This window comes from Vipera berus (assembly GCF_964194415.1).
Source record: "Vipera berus genome assembly, chromosome: 1".
Lineage (NCBI taxonomy): Eukaryota > Metazoa > Chordata > Lepidosauria > Squamata > Viperidae > Vipera > Vipera berus.
In genome coordinates, this window is record NC_138202.1 from 110,787,529 (window position 1) to 110,806,727 (window position 19,199).

The 19,199-nt window shown below is 46.0% G+C and overlaps 2 protein-coding genes across 5 annotated transcripts in view; both read right to left on the bottom strand.

Annotated features, from left to right (window-relative positions):
* Positions 1-19,199, bottom strand: part of CRACR2B (calcium release activated channel regulator 2B) — a 794,336-nt gene that overhangs the window by 756,613 nt on the left and 18,524 nt on the right. For all 4 annotated transcript variants that reach the window (XR_014024547.1, XM_081313173.1, XM_081313175.1 and 1 more), the window contains 7 exons: positions 15,322-15,433; positions 6,273-6,432; positions 5,518-5,664; positions 4,437-4,527; positions 4,220-4,312; positions 1,957-2,144; positions 215-286 (listed from right to left, as the gene is read on the bottom strand). Coding sequence is in view for 3 of the 4 variants with exons in the window: in XM_081313173.1 (XP_081169299.1) it covers positions 215-286; positions 1,957-2,144; positions 4,220-4,312; positions 4,437-4,527; positions 5,518-5,664; positions 6,273-6,432; positions 15,322-15,433 (863 nt within the window). In the remaining variant the exon portion in view is untranslated. The remainder of the gene's footprint in view (positions 1-214; positions 287-1,956; positions 2,145-4,219; positions 4,313-4,436; positions 4,528-5,517; positions 5,665-6,272; positions 6,433-15,321; positions 15,434-19,199) is intronic.
* The window catches only part of PNPLA2 (patatin like domain 2, triacylglycerol lipase), a 365,554-nt gene that overhangs the window by 251,592 nt on the left and 94,763 nt on the right, over positions 1-19,199 (bottom strand). The gene's annotated exons all lie outside the window — the stretch shown is intronic.

Genomic DNA, 19,199 nt, shown 5'->3' on the forward strand with positions numbered 1-19,199 from the left:
GAGCTGTGCGTGCATGCATGCACGCTCACCCACAGCTGGCATGGAACCATTCCCTCTCTCCCCTCCCCTGCCTCCTGTCCGCAAAGCCAGAAAGGTTGGAGACCGCTGCCCTGAAGAGATCCACTTTCTATAGCTGCTTTATTCCAGTATTTTCCAAGGATCTGGACATGCACTCACTCTTCCCAACGCTTTTTTTTTCAGATGCCTTCCCTACCTGAGCAGCTCCAATTGACGCAGGAGGCTTTGTTTTTCTTTCTGCATATTCTTAGAAGCTTGAAATATTTCTCTGGGGTGGAAGAACGAAAAAAGGATTTCATATACGCAAACCTGTATTTTATTCTTTTGCAAACATTAATATTGGCTAAAACATAGCAGTACTACACCTGCTGCTGGTAACTGTATACGGAGGATGGTCTACTCTAAGTTAATTAACACTAAGTCTCCCTACCTGTTCACATGCTGCACGATGGCATAATGTTGCTTGTGTGTTTTTGGCTTAATTCTATCATGGTTATTTGCCAGCTGTAATTTATGATTTAATGTGAAGTGTAAATCTACCCATTTTGGTTTACTGAACATGATTAAAACAAACAATGGCTAAGCACATGATATGAACTCGGACTCTTTGTTAATAGCCTATTCTTATCACAGATTTATAGACAAAGCTATTTACCCTAGTTGCCTTTTTCCCCCAAAAATGCAGCAAAGGTCAACATTCATGTCTCCTTCTAGCCCCCACCTTTTCCCCTCCAGTGGTTGCATGTATGCACAAGGAATAGTTTGGCCCTAAGGATATAGGCCAAGTGACATACAGGGTGTCCTCAGCATACAACATTCATTTAGCAACCGTTTGACATTACAAAGGCCCTGAAAAAAGTGATTTATGACTGGTCCTCACACTTATGATGAGTGCAGCATCCCACAAACATGTGACCATCATTCGTGACTTCTCAGCCGACTACCAACAAGCAAAGTCAATGAAGGAAGCCAGATATGGTTAACAACCAAATGGTTAACAACCAAATGATTCACTTAATAACTGCAGTGATTTGCTTAACAACTATAGCACAAAAAAGGTCATAAAATTGGGCACTACTTTCTTAACAACAAGCTTGTTTAGCAATGAAATTCTGTTCCCGATTGTGGTTGTAAGTTTATGGACTATCTGTATATGTTTATCTGAGCACACCAAAGCAGCTTTTTAGGTACCGTAGTTTTATTTTTGAAACAGCCATCTTATCTAAAACATTGTGTCTATGGATACTGGGTAGTTATTGTTTCTCAACAATCACCAACTTTGACCCTTCAAATACGTTTCTAGTTCAACTCCAGTCATCCCTGACAGCATAGGCATTTGAGATTTAAGGCTCCGTCTGTTTAAAACAGACTGCATCAGAGAAAGCTGCAAGAAATTGTTGCATAGAGAACAGAGCCATTCTCTTAGCTCTGTTTACCTTGGAAAGCAGTTTTGGTCAATTAAGTACTAACAAATAGATTATGTACCACTGTGTAACAGTAACTGGCTACTTGACTGGCAACAATGATTCTCAATTGATATATTTTTCTAAACATTAACGATTTCCGTGGAGATAACGATAATACTTGTTTTGTTCCAGGATTGTCATGCCCTCTAGATTTTGACAAAAGGCGGCTTTATATTTAAATGCCGAGGTGTTTGTTATCCACGCTAATTCCTTCATGAAGCTTCTAGAAAACGTAAATGGAAAAAGATTTCCATTACTAGTTTATCTCAAGGAAAGGAAAGGTATTTATGCCTTCTGTATACTTGAGATTTATAAAGATTGTAGCTGAGTAGGGAAAATGAAATAGCAGATGATATTCATCCTTAAAGAGTTATCAATGTGCAGCAGCCACATACAATAGCATTGCTTTTCTAATATTTCCATTCTTACTAGGTGATACCGTTCTACATCCTGCTGCGGCACCTGGTCATACCTGTTCTTCTGTTCCTGTTCTACCTGGGCTTCTTTCTGCAATGCTTGCAACTGACTTTGGGCTACTTCCAGCTCCCATTTGGTCCTCTCCAGCTGATCCAGGAGATTTTCACTCAGGATTTGTAATCTCTCATTTTGTATACGCATTTCTAGCTGCTCAGAGTGCTGACATTGTAACTGATGTTCCAACTAAATACAGACATTGATAAAACAAAATAAATATAGTTGGAGAACCAAGAACTCTGAATGAAATCTAGGATTGCAATAAGAACAATATCTAATATTGTTATTGTTTTATCCTAAGAGTATGGCTTTTTTAGTTTAAATTAGATTTTTTAAAAATCAGTGTAAATTGTGTATAACAATACTGCAACCAATTTTGGTCACCATACTGCAAAAAAGATTTTGAAATCTTGGAAAAAGTTCAGAGAAGAGCAACTAAAATGATCAAAGGCCTGAAGACTAAAACATATGAAGAACAGCTGCAGGACTTGGGTTTGGCTAGTCTAAAGAAAAGAAGAAACAGGGGCAACATGATAGCAGTATTCCAGTATTTGAGGGGCTGCTACAAAGAAGAGGGTGTCAAACTATTTTCCAAAGCACCAGAGGGCAGGACAAGAAACAATGGTTGGAAACTGACCAAGAGAGAAGCAAACTGGAATTAAGGAGAAATTTCCAAACAGTAAGGACAGTGGAACAGCTTGCCTCCAGAAATTGTGGGTGCTCCATCACTGGAGGTTTTTTAACAAGAGGCTAGACAGTCACTTGTCTGAAATAGTATAGGTTCTATACTTCTAGCTAGACTAGAAGATCTCCAAGATCCCTTCCATCTTCTCTTCTCCTCTCCTCTCCTCTCCTCTCCTCTCCTCTCCTCTCCTCTCCTCTCCTCTCCTCTCCTCTCCTCTCCTCTCCTCTCCTCTCCTCTCCTCTCCTCTCCTCCTCTCCTCTCCTCTCCTCTCCTCTCCTCTCCTCTCCTATTCTATTCTATTCTATTCTATTCTATTCTATTCTATTCTATTCTATTCTATTCTATTCTATTCTTCTAATATGGATAGAATAATTATCCAAACAAACTCCATTTTCCAATTCTCAATTGTGTTCCTCCAAGAATAATAACCATGCAGTTGTGACATGAATAAAGTGGCCTTTCTTACTGTGGTAGTGATTAGTGTACCAGACCAGAGTGAAATATGAATGGAGCTGAGATCCTGCCAAAGCCCTGGGCCTGGAGGTTAAAGGAGGACAGCAGATACTATTCAAAGGCAGTTGTGGCAGGCCTTGCAAATTAAGATAAGATTCCAGAAGAAACTTGGCCTACAGTCATGCATTCCTACGTCAGGAATTTTATGAAGTTTGTTATATCAACATTACGCAACCGGCTCTCAATCAGGCAGCTACTTAAACCAATCTGGCAAGGTTAGACGTAATCATAGACACATCCACCCCAAATACAAGAAATCTCTGTGAAAATTATTTTGCTCACCACATCATAAGATATACATTTCTTTACAGAAGTGGCAGGCTAGGCTACATCCGTCTTCAAACGGGCGATTTAAACTTGCATCTTTCCTTAAATAGAAAGTGTCTTTGTCCACTTTAAAGGTAAAAGGTAAAGGTTCCCCCGCACATGCGTGCTAGTCGTTTCCGACTCTAGGGGCCGGTGCTCATCTCCGTTTCAAAGCCGAAGAGCCAGCGCTTGTCCGAGGACGTCTCCGTGGTCATGTGGCCAGCATGACTAGACGCCAAAGGCGCACGGAACGCTGTTACCTTCCCACCGGAGTGGTCCCTATTTTTCTACTTGCATTTTTTACGTGCTTTCGAACTGCTAGGTTGGCAGAAGCTGGGACGAGTAACAGGCGCTCACTCTGCTACGCGGCACTCGGGATTCGACCTGCCAAACTGCCGACCTTCTGATCGACAAGCTCAGCATCCTAACCCACTGAGCCACCGCGTCCCTTTTGTCCACTTTAGGTCTGATATTATCCATGACAGTCACCAGAAAGGTGTTCAGACAGAAATGATTCCATCCATCCATCCATCCTGGCTTTGCAAACAAGATCCTTTCAAAGCCTATCATATTTATTCCTCCAGTATTGCTATTCCACATCCTCCAAATATTTACCAAGGATTCTGGAAATTCTAATCCAGTGTATTTAGGGAGCACTAGATTGGGCAAGAATAGTTTATAGTAAAGATTGTTACCCCTTTACTGAATGATAACTTTGGCTGTAATTCAGAAAGGATGAGAAGCAGGCCTTGGTCACCTTTTTCTGTCGGTAAAGAATTTTCTCAAATTCGTGCTCTTTGTTCTGCAACTCTTTCTGAAACACGTTGCTTTTTTCAAGCCTTGTTGACTCCTGCAAAAAAGGCAGAGGAACAGGTTTCATTTTATCTTTCTTCCTCCATAAAATCATCCCCAGCACTTGCCAAACATTATAGGAGTAATCAAGGATTAGGATTGTGTACAGCTCAGGAGTTTACCTGCTGGAACAGCCGCTCCCTTTCAGCTTTAATTTGTTGCTCCATTTCCTCATAGAGACACCTAATTTCTCTTTCATGGTCGGTCTCTCTTCTAAAAGAATAGAACAGGAAGAAGGAGATGTGGAAAAAAGTGTATATTAGTGTTTTTCAAACTTGGCAAAAATGCTGGCTGGAGAATTCACACATATTAAAGTTTGCCAGGTCTGGAAAACATCGGCATGTAAAATAAACAAAAATGAAAACAAAGTAAGAGAAGAGGAGAAATCTTTTCTTTAAAGCAAAATAAACACATTTCACTTCACCACACATGATACAGCCTATTATTTTTCACTTACTAAGTTATGGAACTCTCACAGCCCTACAAAACTTCAGAATGTTTAAATAGTTGCTGCCCGTAAAAAGAAAAATTCCTAAAAAAAAAAAGAAAAACTCAGAATTCTTAATAATAGACTTGATATGTTGTTTCTGGACAGCGAATGTTTGCTGTAAGTTTTACAATCCTAGCTGCAATCTTTAGCAGCTTTAGCTAGGCCTTGGAAAAATTATTCCAGTAAGCAGTGCTTTTTTTGTAAAAGAAAAAGGTGCCGGAACTCACACATGTCATACAACCCGCCTTGCCCTACCCTACAAGGTTCCATCCGAAAAAGGTGCCGGAACTCTGTTCTGAGCGTTCTATGAGAAAAAAAGCCCTGCCAGTAAGACTCATTGTTGTAAAAGAGCAAAGTGTACAAAATGACTATAAAATAAAAAATTAGATGAATAGTGTTTTATAATAAATTGACACAATGACCATTTGATTTAAATTACTGACATTTTATCTATCTTGTTTTATTCACAAACAGTTGGCTAATCTCGGCATCATTGTTAAGCCTCATATTTTACGTCAACTATGCCTCCATGGTGCACATGAATATTTTATTATCAACAATATTTAACAGAAAGGATGCTTTCTAATTAAAACTTTACGCGCTATTATCCTTGCACAATATAATCTTTCCTCTAGATTCCCACATTCTGCTAGTCCCTGTTGATGGTCCAAGGGAAGCCAATGCCCTATTAAGACATTCTGGGAACTGCTTACCGTTTTAATACCAATTCCATGGATTCCTTCTCATGGTGCAGATCCTTGATGTATGAAGAAATACGGAAAAGAAACTCTTCAAAGCTGGCTAGGAGTTCTGGTGCTTCTTTTTGGATTCGAATCCAAAGCTCTTGAATTTCACCCTGACTGGAGTAAAGGCAATGGAGATTCTAGCAAAATGCTTTTAAAGACACTACTTTAAATTCGACTCTTACCCACACTTCCTCATGATAAGAACAAGCAGACCACAAGAAGACAGACATAAATATTAAAATCTGAGCTTTTTTCTTGACATAGATTTGCACATTTCCCCCCTCAAAATAGTTTTGGTTGACTCTTATTTCATTACCAACCCAAATTTTCTCAGTTTTATTATTCTTCCTTCACTAACGTAGTCACAGAATCATGTATCAGCCCTTCTTGGCCTAGCAACTCTTCTCATAGTAACTCCTAGCATTTAGGAGTTACTATGAGAAGAGTTAGCAACTTTCTCCCATGGACATAAGAAATCCATGGCCCACCAGATTTATTATAGCTCTCAGAGTTTCTAGTCAATGTGACCACTGGTAAGAGATACCAGGAGACGTAATTCAGCAGCATCTGGAGAGGCAATAGTTATAGCTCAATAATTACATAGCAAAGAGTCTGCCAAACGAAATTCAAGGCAACCTTTTTTGAACATAAGGCTGTTGAATGGAACAACTATCATAATCGTACTCTAATGGAAAAAAAACAGATGGGAGAGCCCAGCTTACTCTTCAAAGACTTGGGAGGCTTCAAGCTGCTCCAGCACAGAGCAAAATTGTTTTTCCCCTTCATCTGTCTGGTCCAATTCCTCCGACCAGCTAGACTCAAAGGTCTCCTCGTGACCAGCATTTTCAGAGTTCTGGCGTGGCTCATTTCCTATGAACTTCCCTGTGAAAACAAATGAAAGAACACAAGATCACTTTACAGCCCACAGAAAAGAAATTTGCTTTGGGCTTCTCTTGATCTGGGCTAGTTTGTAAAGAGAGAGAAGTACAATATTGATTGGAAACCCAGCGAAGTTACCAACTTAAGAGACAAAATCCCAGTCTGCAAAAACAGAACCTACATAACTAATTAGGGAAACAAAATTAGGGACCCTTCGTGAAATAGCAAATCCATAACCCCATTTTAACTTAGAAAGTGCCTTTCTGAATCACATTAGCTACGCCGGTTGTCATAAGAACAATAGGACTAGCCATCCTTAGCCCACCCATATAATTTAGGTAAAATAGGGACGCGGTGGCTCAGTGGGTTAGGACGCTGAGCTTGTCGATCGGAAGGTCGGCAGTTTGGCGGGTCGAATCCCGAGTGCCGCGTAGCAGAGTGAGCGCCTGTTACTCGTCCCAGCTTCTGCCAACCTAGCAGTTCGAAAGCACGTAAAAATGCAAGTAGAAAAATAGGGACCACTACGGTGGGAAGGTAACAGCGTTCCGTGCGCCTTTGGCGTCTAGTCATGCCGGCCACATGACCACGGAGACGTCCTCGGACAAACGCTGGCTCTTCGGCTATGAAACGGAAATGAGCACCGGCCCCTAGAGTCGGAAACGACTAGCACACATGTGCGGGGGAACCTTTACCTTTACCTATAATTTATGCAGTGAACTGTGGTTACTCTGTGGCAAGGAAAGGTAATTCTGCTTATCACCCTTCCCTCACTTAGTACTCATAAGTATGTTTGAGTATAAACCTCAGGCTCCCCAGCCATCAAGACTTTTCACCATGCTGGCTGCAAGTTCTGAAACTACAGTCAATCATACCTGGGGGGCAGCTTCGCGGTCTTAAAAGTATTTTCTGCTATTCCATAAAAGTGGCCGTTCATTCAGCAACCATTTGAAATTAAGATAGTGCTGAACAAAGGGACTTACCACTGGTATCCACAGTCACAGCCATTACGGAGCCCCTACAATCATGTGATTGAAATCTGGGTTCTCAGCAACCTGGTGTGATCACCATTTGCAATCTTCCCTGCCAGTTTCCTGAGAAAGTCAACAGGAAAGCTGGATGAGGAGGTCACAAACCATTTTGTTTCTCTAAACAGTGCACCACTTCCCCGCCCCACCCCAGTTAGAGGGAAGGTTTTTGGGTAGTGCAGGGACGTGGAAGAACAAAGTTGGGACAGTCTCACTTCTCTGTGCAGTGTGCTGTCTCCCCCCTCCCCCCCCCCACACAGAAAGATTTTCTAATTTTCTAGTGCACAGTGGGGACGGAAGCCCACTGGGACAAAGCAAGGATGCTCAGATCACCCAGCCAGCCAGTTCTGTGTACAGAGGGGAGCTATCTATCCTCCTTCAGCAGGTAGCTCTTTTGCTCTATTCATTTAACAACCCATTGCAACTGCACCTTGTAGGACAGCGACAACGGTCATTGAGTCAGGCGATCGTGTGAGCATCTCACTTAAGGACTACAACAAGTTACATCTGTAATGGGCAGGCTTCATTACAGTTGTAACTCAAGGGCTACCTGTTTTATGTTTGTTGTTTCCAGGACTAAACCCTGACAGCCCTATCATAGGCTATGGTTGAATCCTGGATTTTATAGAAAGCATTTGGACTTACATATATTCTTACACATATTAATAAGTCAAGTTTTTAAAAAATACAGTTTGTGAAATTACATACGCTAACCTGATTTGCACATACTAGGGAAAAAGTACAGTTATTATAGCATAGTGTTATATATACCATAATAACTGTTATATGTGAACTAGTGCTACCAGGGAGAGTATATTGCTTTTTTCCATCACTTCTCTCCCTTTGAATGGCCTTGCTTGGTTCCGAAGACAGAGCACAGCGATGCCTTCCCTCTGCTATATCCCCCCCGCCCCAGTATCTTAATTAGTGTGATTGGTCTGACTTGTGTAGGCTGACTGTGGCACTCCACTTAACTATTGGCTTGGCAAACACTTGATTTCAGAGTTTTTGTTGGGAATCTGCCAGCTAGGTTGGAAGGGCGGGGTGTCAAGCATGGGCTTAGCTTAATATCCTTGCACAATTGCAAAAAGCATAAGCCTTCCACACCCAAGATCCATGAAACCTTATGCGGTTATTCCCATGGGAAGGCAAGCAGTCTGGGGAGATTCTTGTAATTTAGGTAGAGAGCAATAAAGTTACTCCCTTTAGCTATCTCCAAGTGGCTCTGGCTGCTTGCAGCTGACAGCTTTTTTAATACATTGGTTTTGATTCCTTGATAAGGAGTCAACAATTAATTATTCTGGGATTAGGCCAGTACTAGCAATATTCTAGGGACGCGGTGGCTCAGTGGGTTAGGACGCTGAACTTGTCGATCAGATGGTCGGCAGTTTGGCGGGTCGAATCCCGAGTGCCGCGTAACAGAGTGAGTGTTCTGAACCAGCCCTCTTCTCACAACCCCTGATTAAAAGAAGAGTCTGGAAAGCGTCCAAGGCTAAAAGGCTTCTGCCAAGATTTAATTATGCAGTTAACAAAAACACAAGAGCTTGTCTTCTCAAGAGGAAAAGTTGCTTTCAGCAACCAGCCCCTCCCCAAACACTTCTTTTATAGAGAGCTCAGGGCGTGGTCTCCCTGTGCCTCCTCCCGAGGAGTCCCATAGTCTTTCTTTGTTTGTCCCTGCTCGTCTGCCTCCTGCGTCGGGCGTCCTTGAACAGGGCCAGCTGTGGGTCATCATCCTCCGCACTCTCGGGCTCACACAGCTGAGAAGAGGTCCCCGGCTGAGGACTCTGCAAAGCCTCCAAATCATCATCAGCCGGTTCGTTTCCCTCCTCCCCCACATCTGAGTCCTCCGATACATCGGAGCCGGCTGTCGGACCCACAGGCTGGCCCTGAGTCACAACACTATCCCGCACCGCAGGGCCCTTCCCCCGGGTCTGCCGATCCGGATGCGGTCGGGATGGGAACTGTTCGTGAAAAGCAGTCACCAACGCAGGGGCATGAACGGCGGTCGCGTCTTCCCATGTGAAGTCCTCCGGCCCGTACCCTTTCCACTCGATCAGGTACTGGAAGCGACCTTTCAGCCAGCGGGAATCCCTGATGCTGGCGACCTCGTACTCGGGGGTGCTGCCTCCATCACAAGTTCCTGATGGTGGAGGTTCCGCCTGGCGAAGTGGACAGGCCGGTCGTTCGGGGACCAGCAAGGACCGATGGAAGACGGGGTGCACGCGCAGGGAACGTGGCAGAGTTAAACGATAGGCGACCGGGTTGATGACGGCCTCGACTGGGAACGGTCCAAGGTAACGGTGGTCCAGCTTCCTCGCCGGCCGAGTGGATGGCAGGTTCCTGGTGGACAGCCAGACCCGATCCCCCACCGATAGTGGAGGCGTATCCCTTCTCGACCGATCGGCGAACCTCTTGTAGTCGGCCTTGGCCTTCTCCAGCTGCCGTCGCACCAACCGATGGATTGCCTGTAACTCCGCCATGAATTCGTTCGCTGCCGGCTCCGGTGAGTCCACGGGAGAAAGGGGGAAAAACCGGGGGTGATAACCCACGTTGGCCAAGAACGGTGTCATCTGCGTGGAGGTGTGCTGCGAGTTGTTAAAGGCAAACTCGGCTATGGCCAAGTAGTCCACCCAATTGTCCTGCTGCAGGTTAACGTAGCAGCGCAGATACTGCTCTAAGATGCCGATGACCTTCTCGGTACCCCCGTCGGTCTGAGGATGATGCGCGGACGAGAGGCAAACCTTAACGTCCAACGCCCGCATCAACTCCTGCCAGAAGCGGGCTGTAAACTGGGCCCCCCTATCGGAGACGACTCTATCGGGAAGGCCGTGCAGCCGGAACACCTGTTGGATGAACATGCGACTAGTGGCGCGAGCTGACGGTAAGCCGCGACAGGGGATGAAGTGCGCCATCTTGGTCAACATGTCCACCACCACAAACACTGTCGTGAAGCCGGAGGATGGGGGTAGATCCGTCAGAAAGTCCATGGACACAGCCCCCCAGGGTCTCTTGGGTGTTGGCAAAGGCTGCAGTAAACCAGGCGGGGCCCCTGTCGCTGACTTGGCCTGCCTGCATGAGACGCAGGAGGTGACATAAGACTGGACATCGTGTCGGACTCGGGGCCACCAGAAGGTACGGGAGACCAGGTTCAGAGTCTTGAACAGGCCAAAATGCCCCGCAGCCGGGTTATCATGACATTGGCTGAGGACGAGTCCCCTGAGTGGCCCTCCTGGAACATAGAGCCGGTCACGATAATACAGGAGTCCATCCGTGACCGACCAAGGCGAATCTGGCCCCACCTCTTCCTTCCGCTGAGCCACCCACGCCTCCTGCTGCTGCGCCTCCCGGATCCGAGCCCGTATATCCACCGGCTCCCGCACCGCAGCAAAAGACTCGACGGGGATCACTGTCCTGGGCGGAAGCTTGTCTTCCACTCGGGTGTACTCGGGCTTCCTGGACAGAGCATCCGCTCTCTGGTTGTGCCCGCTTGGTATGTACCGCACCCGGAAGTCAAACCTCGCAAAGAAGAGGGACCACCGGATCTGGCGTTGGTTCAAATTCCGAGCGGTCTGCAGGCTTTCCAGATTCTTGTGGTCCGTCCGGACCTCGATCTGATGCCGCGCCCCCTCCAGATGATGCCTCCAAGCCTCGAACGCTGCCTTGATGGCCAGCAGCTCCTTCTCCCAGATGGTATAGTTGCGCTCCGAGGGGTTCAATTTCCGAGAGTGATACGCGCAAGGGAAAAGGGTACCGTTGGGCGTCGCTGCCTGGAGTAACACGGCCCCAATGGCAATGTCGGAGGCGTCCGCCTCCACGACAAACGGCCGTTGCGGGTCAGGATGCTTCAAGATGGGCTCCTTCATGAAGGCGTCCTTCAAAGCTTGGAACGCCTGTTGTTCGGGGGCGTTCCACTGGAACCGAGTCTTCTTCTGCAGGAGCCGGGTGAGGGGGGCTGTCAAGGCAGCAAAGCCAGGGATGAATGTCCGATAGTAGTTGGCAAATCCAAGAAGTCGCTGAACATCCTTCACGCGACGCGGGGGTTGCCAACTCTGCAACGACTCAACTTTACTTGGATCCATGGCGATGCCCTCAGGAGAAATGCGGTGGCCCAAGAAATCAATGGTCACCTGGTAGAACTGGCACTTCTCCAACTTGGCAAACAGCCGATGTTTCCGGAGGCGCTGCAGGACCTGACGGAGATGCTGATGATGCACTTCACGCGACGGGGAGTAAATCAGGATGTCGTCCAGGTAAATCACTACAAACTGGTCCAACAGATCCCGAAAGATGTCGTTCATAAAATGCTGAAACACAGCGGGGGCGTTGGTCAGGCCAAACGGCATCACCGTGTACTCGAAATGTCCATAGCGAGTACCAAACGCCGTCTTCCACTCATCACCCGGCCGAACCCTGACGAGGTTGTAAGCTCCACGCAGGTCCAGTTTCGTGAAGATCTTAGCCTCCCGGAGTCGGTCCAAGAGCTCGGGGATGAGGGGCAGCGGGTAGCGGTTACGCACCGTGATGGCATTGAGTTTCCGGTAGTCACAGCAAAGCCGTAACTCGCCCGACTTCTTTTTGACGAAGAGCACGGGCGCAGACACTGGCGAGGACGAGGGCCGGATGAATCCACGAGCCAAGTTCTTTGTCAGGAAGTCCCGCAATGCAGCCAACTCGGGCTCCGACATGGAGTACAAACGCCCCACTGGGAGAGGCGCATCAGGGACTAGGTCAACGGAGCAGTCGTAGGGCCTGTGCGGGGGTAATTGGTCCGCCTCTGACTCGCTGAACACGTCAGCAAAGTCGGACAGTACAGGAGGCAAGGAAACCCCTGAGGAACCCTCCACCTGGCCGGCACAGATATGGCGGGTGTGGTCCACGCACTGCAAACTTGGGAAGGTGACCAAGTTCTGAGACCAATAGATCTGTGGATCATGCGCCCGGAGCCACGCCAGTCCCAAGACCACGGGGAAGTGCAGATCCGAAGTGACGTAAAACTGAATGGCCTCCACATGGGTACTGATGGCCATACACACAGGTTGCGTGGCGGCCGTGATAGGCCCGGACAGGAGCACTCGACCATCGATGGTCTCCACAAGCATGGGCGGATCCACCGGACACTGGGGAACAGCCCATTTGGCCACAAAGGCCGAATCCATAAAGTTAGTGGTAGCCCCAGAGTCAATTAAGGCATGGACCGGAATCCCCTCTGGCTTGCCAGGAAGGATCAGTCGTGCCTCCAAAATCAAATGCCGTGGAGGTTCACAGGCACCGTCGGAACGGCGTCGCTCGGCGTGATCGTTGTGGGTCGCCCGATCTTTCACACCGTCTAGATCGGGCTCGGGCCGTTTCCCGATAGCAAAGCAGGGGACTTTCTCGGGGCAGGCTTGGTCACTGACGCCCGCTGACGCTTCTTCGGGCAAGAAGCAGCCAAATGTCCAGGGTCCCCACAGTAAAAACACAACCCCTCCGATCGTCGTCTGTCCATTTCCGTCACCGATAGACGGGACCTGGCGGCACCCAGCTCCATTGGCTCCTCCCTCTGGACTGGGGGCTCACGCACAACAGGGGCGGCAGGGGTCTGTGGGGTGGCACGGCGACTCTTACGCTGCTGCAGCCGGGCATCGATCCGCAGACAAAGATGGATCAGCCCATTCAGGTCTGAGGGAATGTCCACGCGGGCCAGCTCATCCAACATCTCCTCTGACAAGCCATCCTGAAAGGCATCCACGAGCGCAGCCTCATTCCAGGCGGAATCCTGGCTAAGCAGCCGGAAATCGCTGATATAGGCCTGTAGGGGGCGCAGACCCTGCCTCAAAGCTTTCAGACGTCGGGTGGCGGTCTGCGCCTTAATCGGGTCCTCGTACATGAGGCGCATATGGTCACAAAACCCCCCAAAGTTATCCAACAAAGGGCTAGGCTGTGCCAACAGAGGCGTGCCCCAACGAGCTGCATCTCCCGACAGAAGGCTCAACACGAATCCCACCTTATCTCAGTCAGTGGGGAAATCAGCTGCTCTCACGCTGATATAAAGCTGGCATTGTCCCAGGAAGGCAGGAAACAGTTCTGGTTTACCAGCAAATTTATCCGGCATAGCTATCTGACATTTCCTCCTGGGTGGGGGGGCAGCATGTACCTGAGCCTGCAGTTGTGCCACCTGAGTGGCCAGCAAGGTGAGTTGCTGGTTGAGCTGGGCATTCTCGGCAAGAAGCTGCTCCATCGTAGTATTAAGGGGTGGGTGGCTGAAAGCAAACTGTTCTGAACCAGCCCTCTTCTCACAACCCCTGATTAAAAGAAGAGTCTGGAAAGCGTCCAAGGCTAAAAGGCTTCTGCCAAGATTTAATTACGCAGTTAACAAAAACACAAGAGCTTGTCTTCTCAAGAGGAAAAGTTGCTTTCAGCAACCAGCCCCTCCCCAAACACTTCTTTTATAGAGAGCTCAGGGCGTGGTCTCCCTGTGCCTCCTCCTGAGGAGTCCCATAGTCTTTCTTTGTTTGTCCCTGCTCGTCTGCCTCCTGCGTCGGGCGTCCTTGAACAGGGCCAGCTGTGGGTCATCATCCTCCGCACTCTCGGGCTCACACAGCTGAGAAGAGGTCCCCGGCTGAGGACTCTGCAAAGCCTCCAAATCATCATCAGCCGGTTCGTTTCCCTCCTCCCCCACATCTGAGTCCTCCGATACATCGGAGCCGGCTGTCGGACCCACAGGCTGGCCCTGAGTCACAACAGTGAGCTCCTGTTACTCGTCCCAGCTTCTGCCAACCTAGCAGTTCGAAAGCACGTAAAATGCAAGTAGAAAAATAGGGACCACTCCGGTGGGAAGGTAACAGCGTTCCGTGCGCCTTTGGCGTCTAGTCATGCCGGCCACATGACCACGGAGACGTCCTCAGACAAGCACTGGCTCTTCGGCTTTGAAACGGAGATGAGCACCGGCCCCTAGAGTCGGAAACGACTAGCACGCATGTGCGGGGGAACCTTTACCTTTACCTTTTTAGCAATATTCTATAATGTGATTACTGCCTCCTAAATGTGACCTGAACTGTCTACTCTTGGAACTCCAAGACATTTACACTTTGGACAAAATGTACTGTATCGTGTCTCTACTCTAATTTATCAAATCAGAATCTCTCATTGCTTTCCTACCCAATTCCCTATGTCTGATCTCTTTGATCAGCCCTCTTCATATCAAGTCTTAGAACTGTTGACTTGTTTTTTTTCTTAAACAGAGGAAATTGGCTTCTTCTAATTGGCACAAGGGTATTTTAGTAACCTCCCCTCCTTCAGAGCCAACTCATATCGAATAGATCTTTTTTTTACTTTGCCTGATGGGGGCTTCATGCTTGCTGGGTATTTTAGCAGTAAATAGAAGTGTTGAAAGACTTCTTAATAGGACAGCAGGTTGTTACAAGGAAACCTCATCCCAACAATATGAGGAAGTACATTCCATACTCTGTTCTGCAAACATGAAGTCTGGTGTGGCTTCCAGATGTTCACCACTCTGAAAACATGTTTGTGGAACAAACATGGGGCAAAAAAAATCCCGAAGGTACACCAACATTTGTGAGCAGCGTTTGTTAAACTAAACAAACTAACCAAATAAAATGGCAAAGACAAAGAGTTCACCAGCTTGGATCTACTCCTCGTCTACCCATTGCTCTTTGCTTCTGAGTAGAACTACATTTTCTGTTCTCCATATGTATCACTGCCTTGCCTGCTATAGTAGACTCAATTCTCTGTTCCATTCTCAGCTCTCAGCTGTCTGAGAACAGAAATATGGATTTCCTGTCTACTGTTTGCCTTCAACAGGAGTAGCCCGTTGTTGTTCCACATGTACTCATCATCACCTTCCAAATTCTCCTTCTTCTTCTCTTACCTAGGCCTACACTGAATTCTACTGGGGTGAGGTAACCATTATTGTCTTGCACCAGACTGTCAAAAACAGCCTCCAGCTGTTCAGTAGTGAATGGAAGCTCGCTCTGTAACCGCTGTGGAAAAGAAGAAAAAGGAAGATCAGATTCAGGATTTAGATCTATAATTAGCAGAACAAATAGAAAGTATTACTCTCACCTCATTTCCCCAATCGCCTCCACTGAACTAAGTTTGCCAAGTACTTGTGCAAGGACAGATGAAAGCATGGGAAGAAACCTTTCTTTGAATCTGACCATTTGCACACTTGCATTTTCTGCTCTAAACGCATGTGAATGGGTAGAATTTCTGGTTAAGGTGGTCTAAAGCACCACAGTCTGTTCCTGTAATTAGCATTTGCTATGATAAACCAGAGAATGAAGTCCTGAATAACCTTAGCCGTATGCAACTCATGGAAAATTGGCATGCGTCACATAGAAACAATGAACATTCTAGTTTGCCAGGGAAGAAATTGGGTATTCTCTAAGTGCACATTCTGTTCACCTTAGCTGCAATTCATAGCCACCAATTGGTATTTCTTCTGTGCCTTTAACTGCAAATTATGCAAATGTATGCAAATTAAGGGACAGGATAAGCTTTTTTTCAGCTTTACAGTATATCCCAGTGGTGGCGAACCTGTGGCATGAGTGCCAGAGGCGGCACTCAAAGCCCTCTCCGTGGGCACATGCACTGTCGCCCCAGCCCCGCCTCCCCCTGTGGCCCCCTCACCAGCACCCCGCCCCCTGGAGGAGAGTCGCCCCCAGGCGTGGTCCACACAGAGCAGCACAACCAAGGACATGGCAGCTGGGCAGCAGGGACAAGACTCTGCCCTCGCACCCCATTGTGCACAGATGATGCTGCGGGGCGCAGTCAGAGGGCGTGGCCGCCATGGAGCTGCAGGGCTGCTTGGGCAATTTGCGGCGGACCATGGAGGTGATGGGTGGCCCTGCAGGTGGAGTAGGGTGGGTGGTGGGGGGCAGGGTGGTTTTTGGGCACTCAATCTGTAAACGGTTCGCCATCACTGGTATATCCCTTCAATAGCCTTCACGGGCTTTATTTCTTCATAGCGGAGAAAGACACAGAAAGATGGCCACTGAAGCCAAAGTTGCATTTATGCTATAAAAGGCATCAGAACACTTGCATTTTCTTTCAGATTTATGCTGAAAACTTCCTTGCCTTTGGGGTGAATTCCTTAGTAGATGCAGGTGCAGGTGTGAAAATTAGACACAATATCTGTGCCTATCCTTCAAGAATCTGTGTGAAGAATTTTGCTGCCTCATGGTAAAATAGTATTGTTTTTTTTTAATTTTAAATTCTTTTTTAGATTCTCTTATAAAAAGTTAACTGTAGTAGATGACACTCAAAGTCTATATTACTCTGTAAAATATGAATTTTCCCTTGCTTTCTTCTAATCCTCAAAGTACTGTCAAGAACAAGTGAAACCCTTTGGCAGGGTGCAGGAGCAAAGCCAAAGTTTTCAGGATTTCAGCTTCATTTATGCACTCCACCAAAGAAGTTCAGCTCTTCTCCATGCATGGAAAGGAACTCCTTTGGTAGGGTGCAGGAACAAACCCAAAATCTTCAGGATTTCAGTTCCATTTCTGCATCCTGCCAAAGGATTTCAGCTCCCCCGGGGAAGCAACTCTTTCAACCAGCTCCCAGAGATGAGGGGGGGAGTCCTCTCAACAGGGGGTAGCAGCTTCCCCATTGATTTTCTGAGGAAGTCACCAAAGAAGACTGCAAAAAGCAAATCACATGCTTCTGGGGCACTTGGTAACTGATCACAAATGCAAATAGGTTGTCAAACACCCAGGTCACGATCATGTGACCGCAGGGGTTGCCATAGCATCCCACCAGGCTCAAGGTTGACTCAGCCTTCCATCCTTCCGAGGTAGGTAAAATGAGGACCCAGATTGTTGGGGGCAATTAAGCTGACTTTGTAATAATGCCGCTTGGGGGGGTGTATGAAAGCCCTAATAAGCAGGCATATACATAGAATGAAGGCTACTGCTAAGCTTGTAAGCCGCCCTGAGTCTTCGGAGAAGGGCGGGATATAAATGGAATTAAAATAAATAAATAAAAATAAATAAATAGCCAAAAGTTCCTTTATGGCCTGTAAAGCACCCTTTTCGGCAGCCATTGTAATTCCAGACCATCATTAATAGAAGAGTTGTAACTTGGGGATTACCTGTATATTTTCAAAGTTTGCTATTGTATATAGAATGATCATATTCATTAATTTTTAATAAATAACTTAGTACCAGGAACTTTTTTCAAGTTGAGTTGTAGAAGATTCGTTGCAATAGAAAATTTTTTATCCTTTCTTGAACATACATACATTCAGGTCTGTCTCCAAAAATAGGCTATATGGTAATTTGTTGCATATTTCATGACTTGAATTCATGTATTATAAATACAGTATATGTACACAAACTTGGATGGGATGATGAGCAGAAAAATTAAAAGCTGTGACAGTCCTTTTATTAAAAATACTCATTAATAACTCTTGATAAACAAACATTCTGCCATCAGATAAGCTAATTAACATATAAATGTCTGGTTGACATTTCAGATTAAGCCACAATGTGCTCTGTTTATTTTTTTTATTTTTAATAGGAGCTATAAACCTGCCCAACATGACTTAGTTGTTATATGCAAAACAATCCAAGATAGCTCAAGAAACTATGACTAAATAAATCTGACTTAACATTGTCACTAGTCATATTATTTTAAGGAATTCTAATTTATTAATGGCATGTCCTGATGTTTTGCACTTTGGCGCTTTCAAGTTGTAATTTCTCACTGAAACTACTTTACTCAAATCTTGTTCGTAGCATAGTATGCTGGGAATTGAAATTTTCTATTGTTTTTTATATTCCCATCTTTTAAATATGTGTCCATTTATTCTTATGTATACAAACCACAGAGTGAGCGCCTGTTACTCGTCCCAGCTTCTGCCAACCTAGCAGTTCGAAAGCACGTAAAAATGCAAGTAGAAAAATAGGGACCACTACGGTGGGAAGGTAACAGCGTTCCGTGCGCCTTTGGCGTCTAGTCATGCCGGTCACATGACCACGGAGACATCCTCAGACAAGCGCTGGCTCTTCGGCTTTGAAACGGAGATGAGCACCGGCCCCTAGAGTCGGAAACGACTAGCACGCATGTGTGGGGGAACCTTTACCTTTTTTTATACAAACCACTGCTCTTTCTTTTTAATGAAATGAAGCATAGTCTTTGTCTATGTTGTATTACGTTTGTTTAAGGACTTTTTCTTATTTTAAAAAAATTGCTTAGGACAAATTAAGCCTGCATGGGAAGTAAGAGCTAATGTGGAAGATGATACAAGATTTACCCATGATAGTAAACCACAAGCTTATATAATCATAACTTATAAATTAAATTATAACTGATTCATGTCATATGTTAAGCCACAAACTTTGATTTTGTTGTAAATATAGTTTGCCAATTAATACAATGGCAATACTATAGAACAATGAATAAAAAGTTTGAAATACACTAAACACACCAATGTTGGAGAAAAGCTGAAAAGATGATGGTCAAAAACCAAGAGAGATGAGAAAGTGATGGTTGGAATATTGAAAGCCTTGTAAGGCTTAATAATAATAATGCAAACCATTGGTGCACAAATAAAAGGAACCAGTCAGAAAGTGGAAAGCTACATGGATCTTCTTGTGACAATTACCAGCTGATTGAATGAGCAAGAGACCATCACCAGACTAGGCAACATAAACAAGAACTATCTCTGTATGTTGTGAGAAAGGGCAAAGGAAAACAAAAGTAACAGATGACTTGAGATTCTCAGTCATCCAGATCATGGTTTTCCCA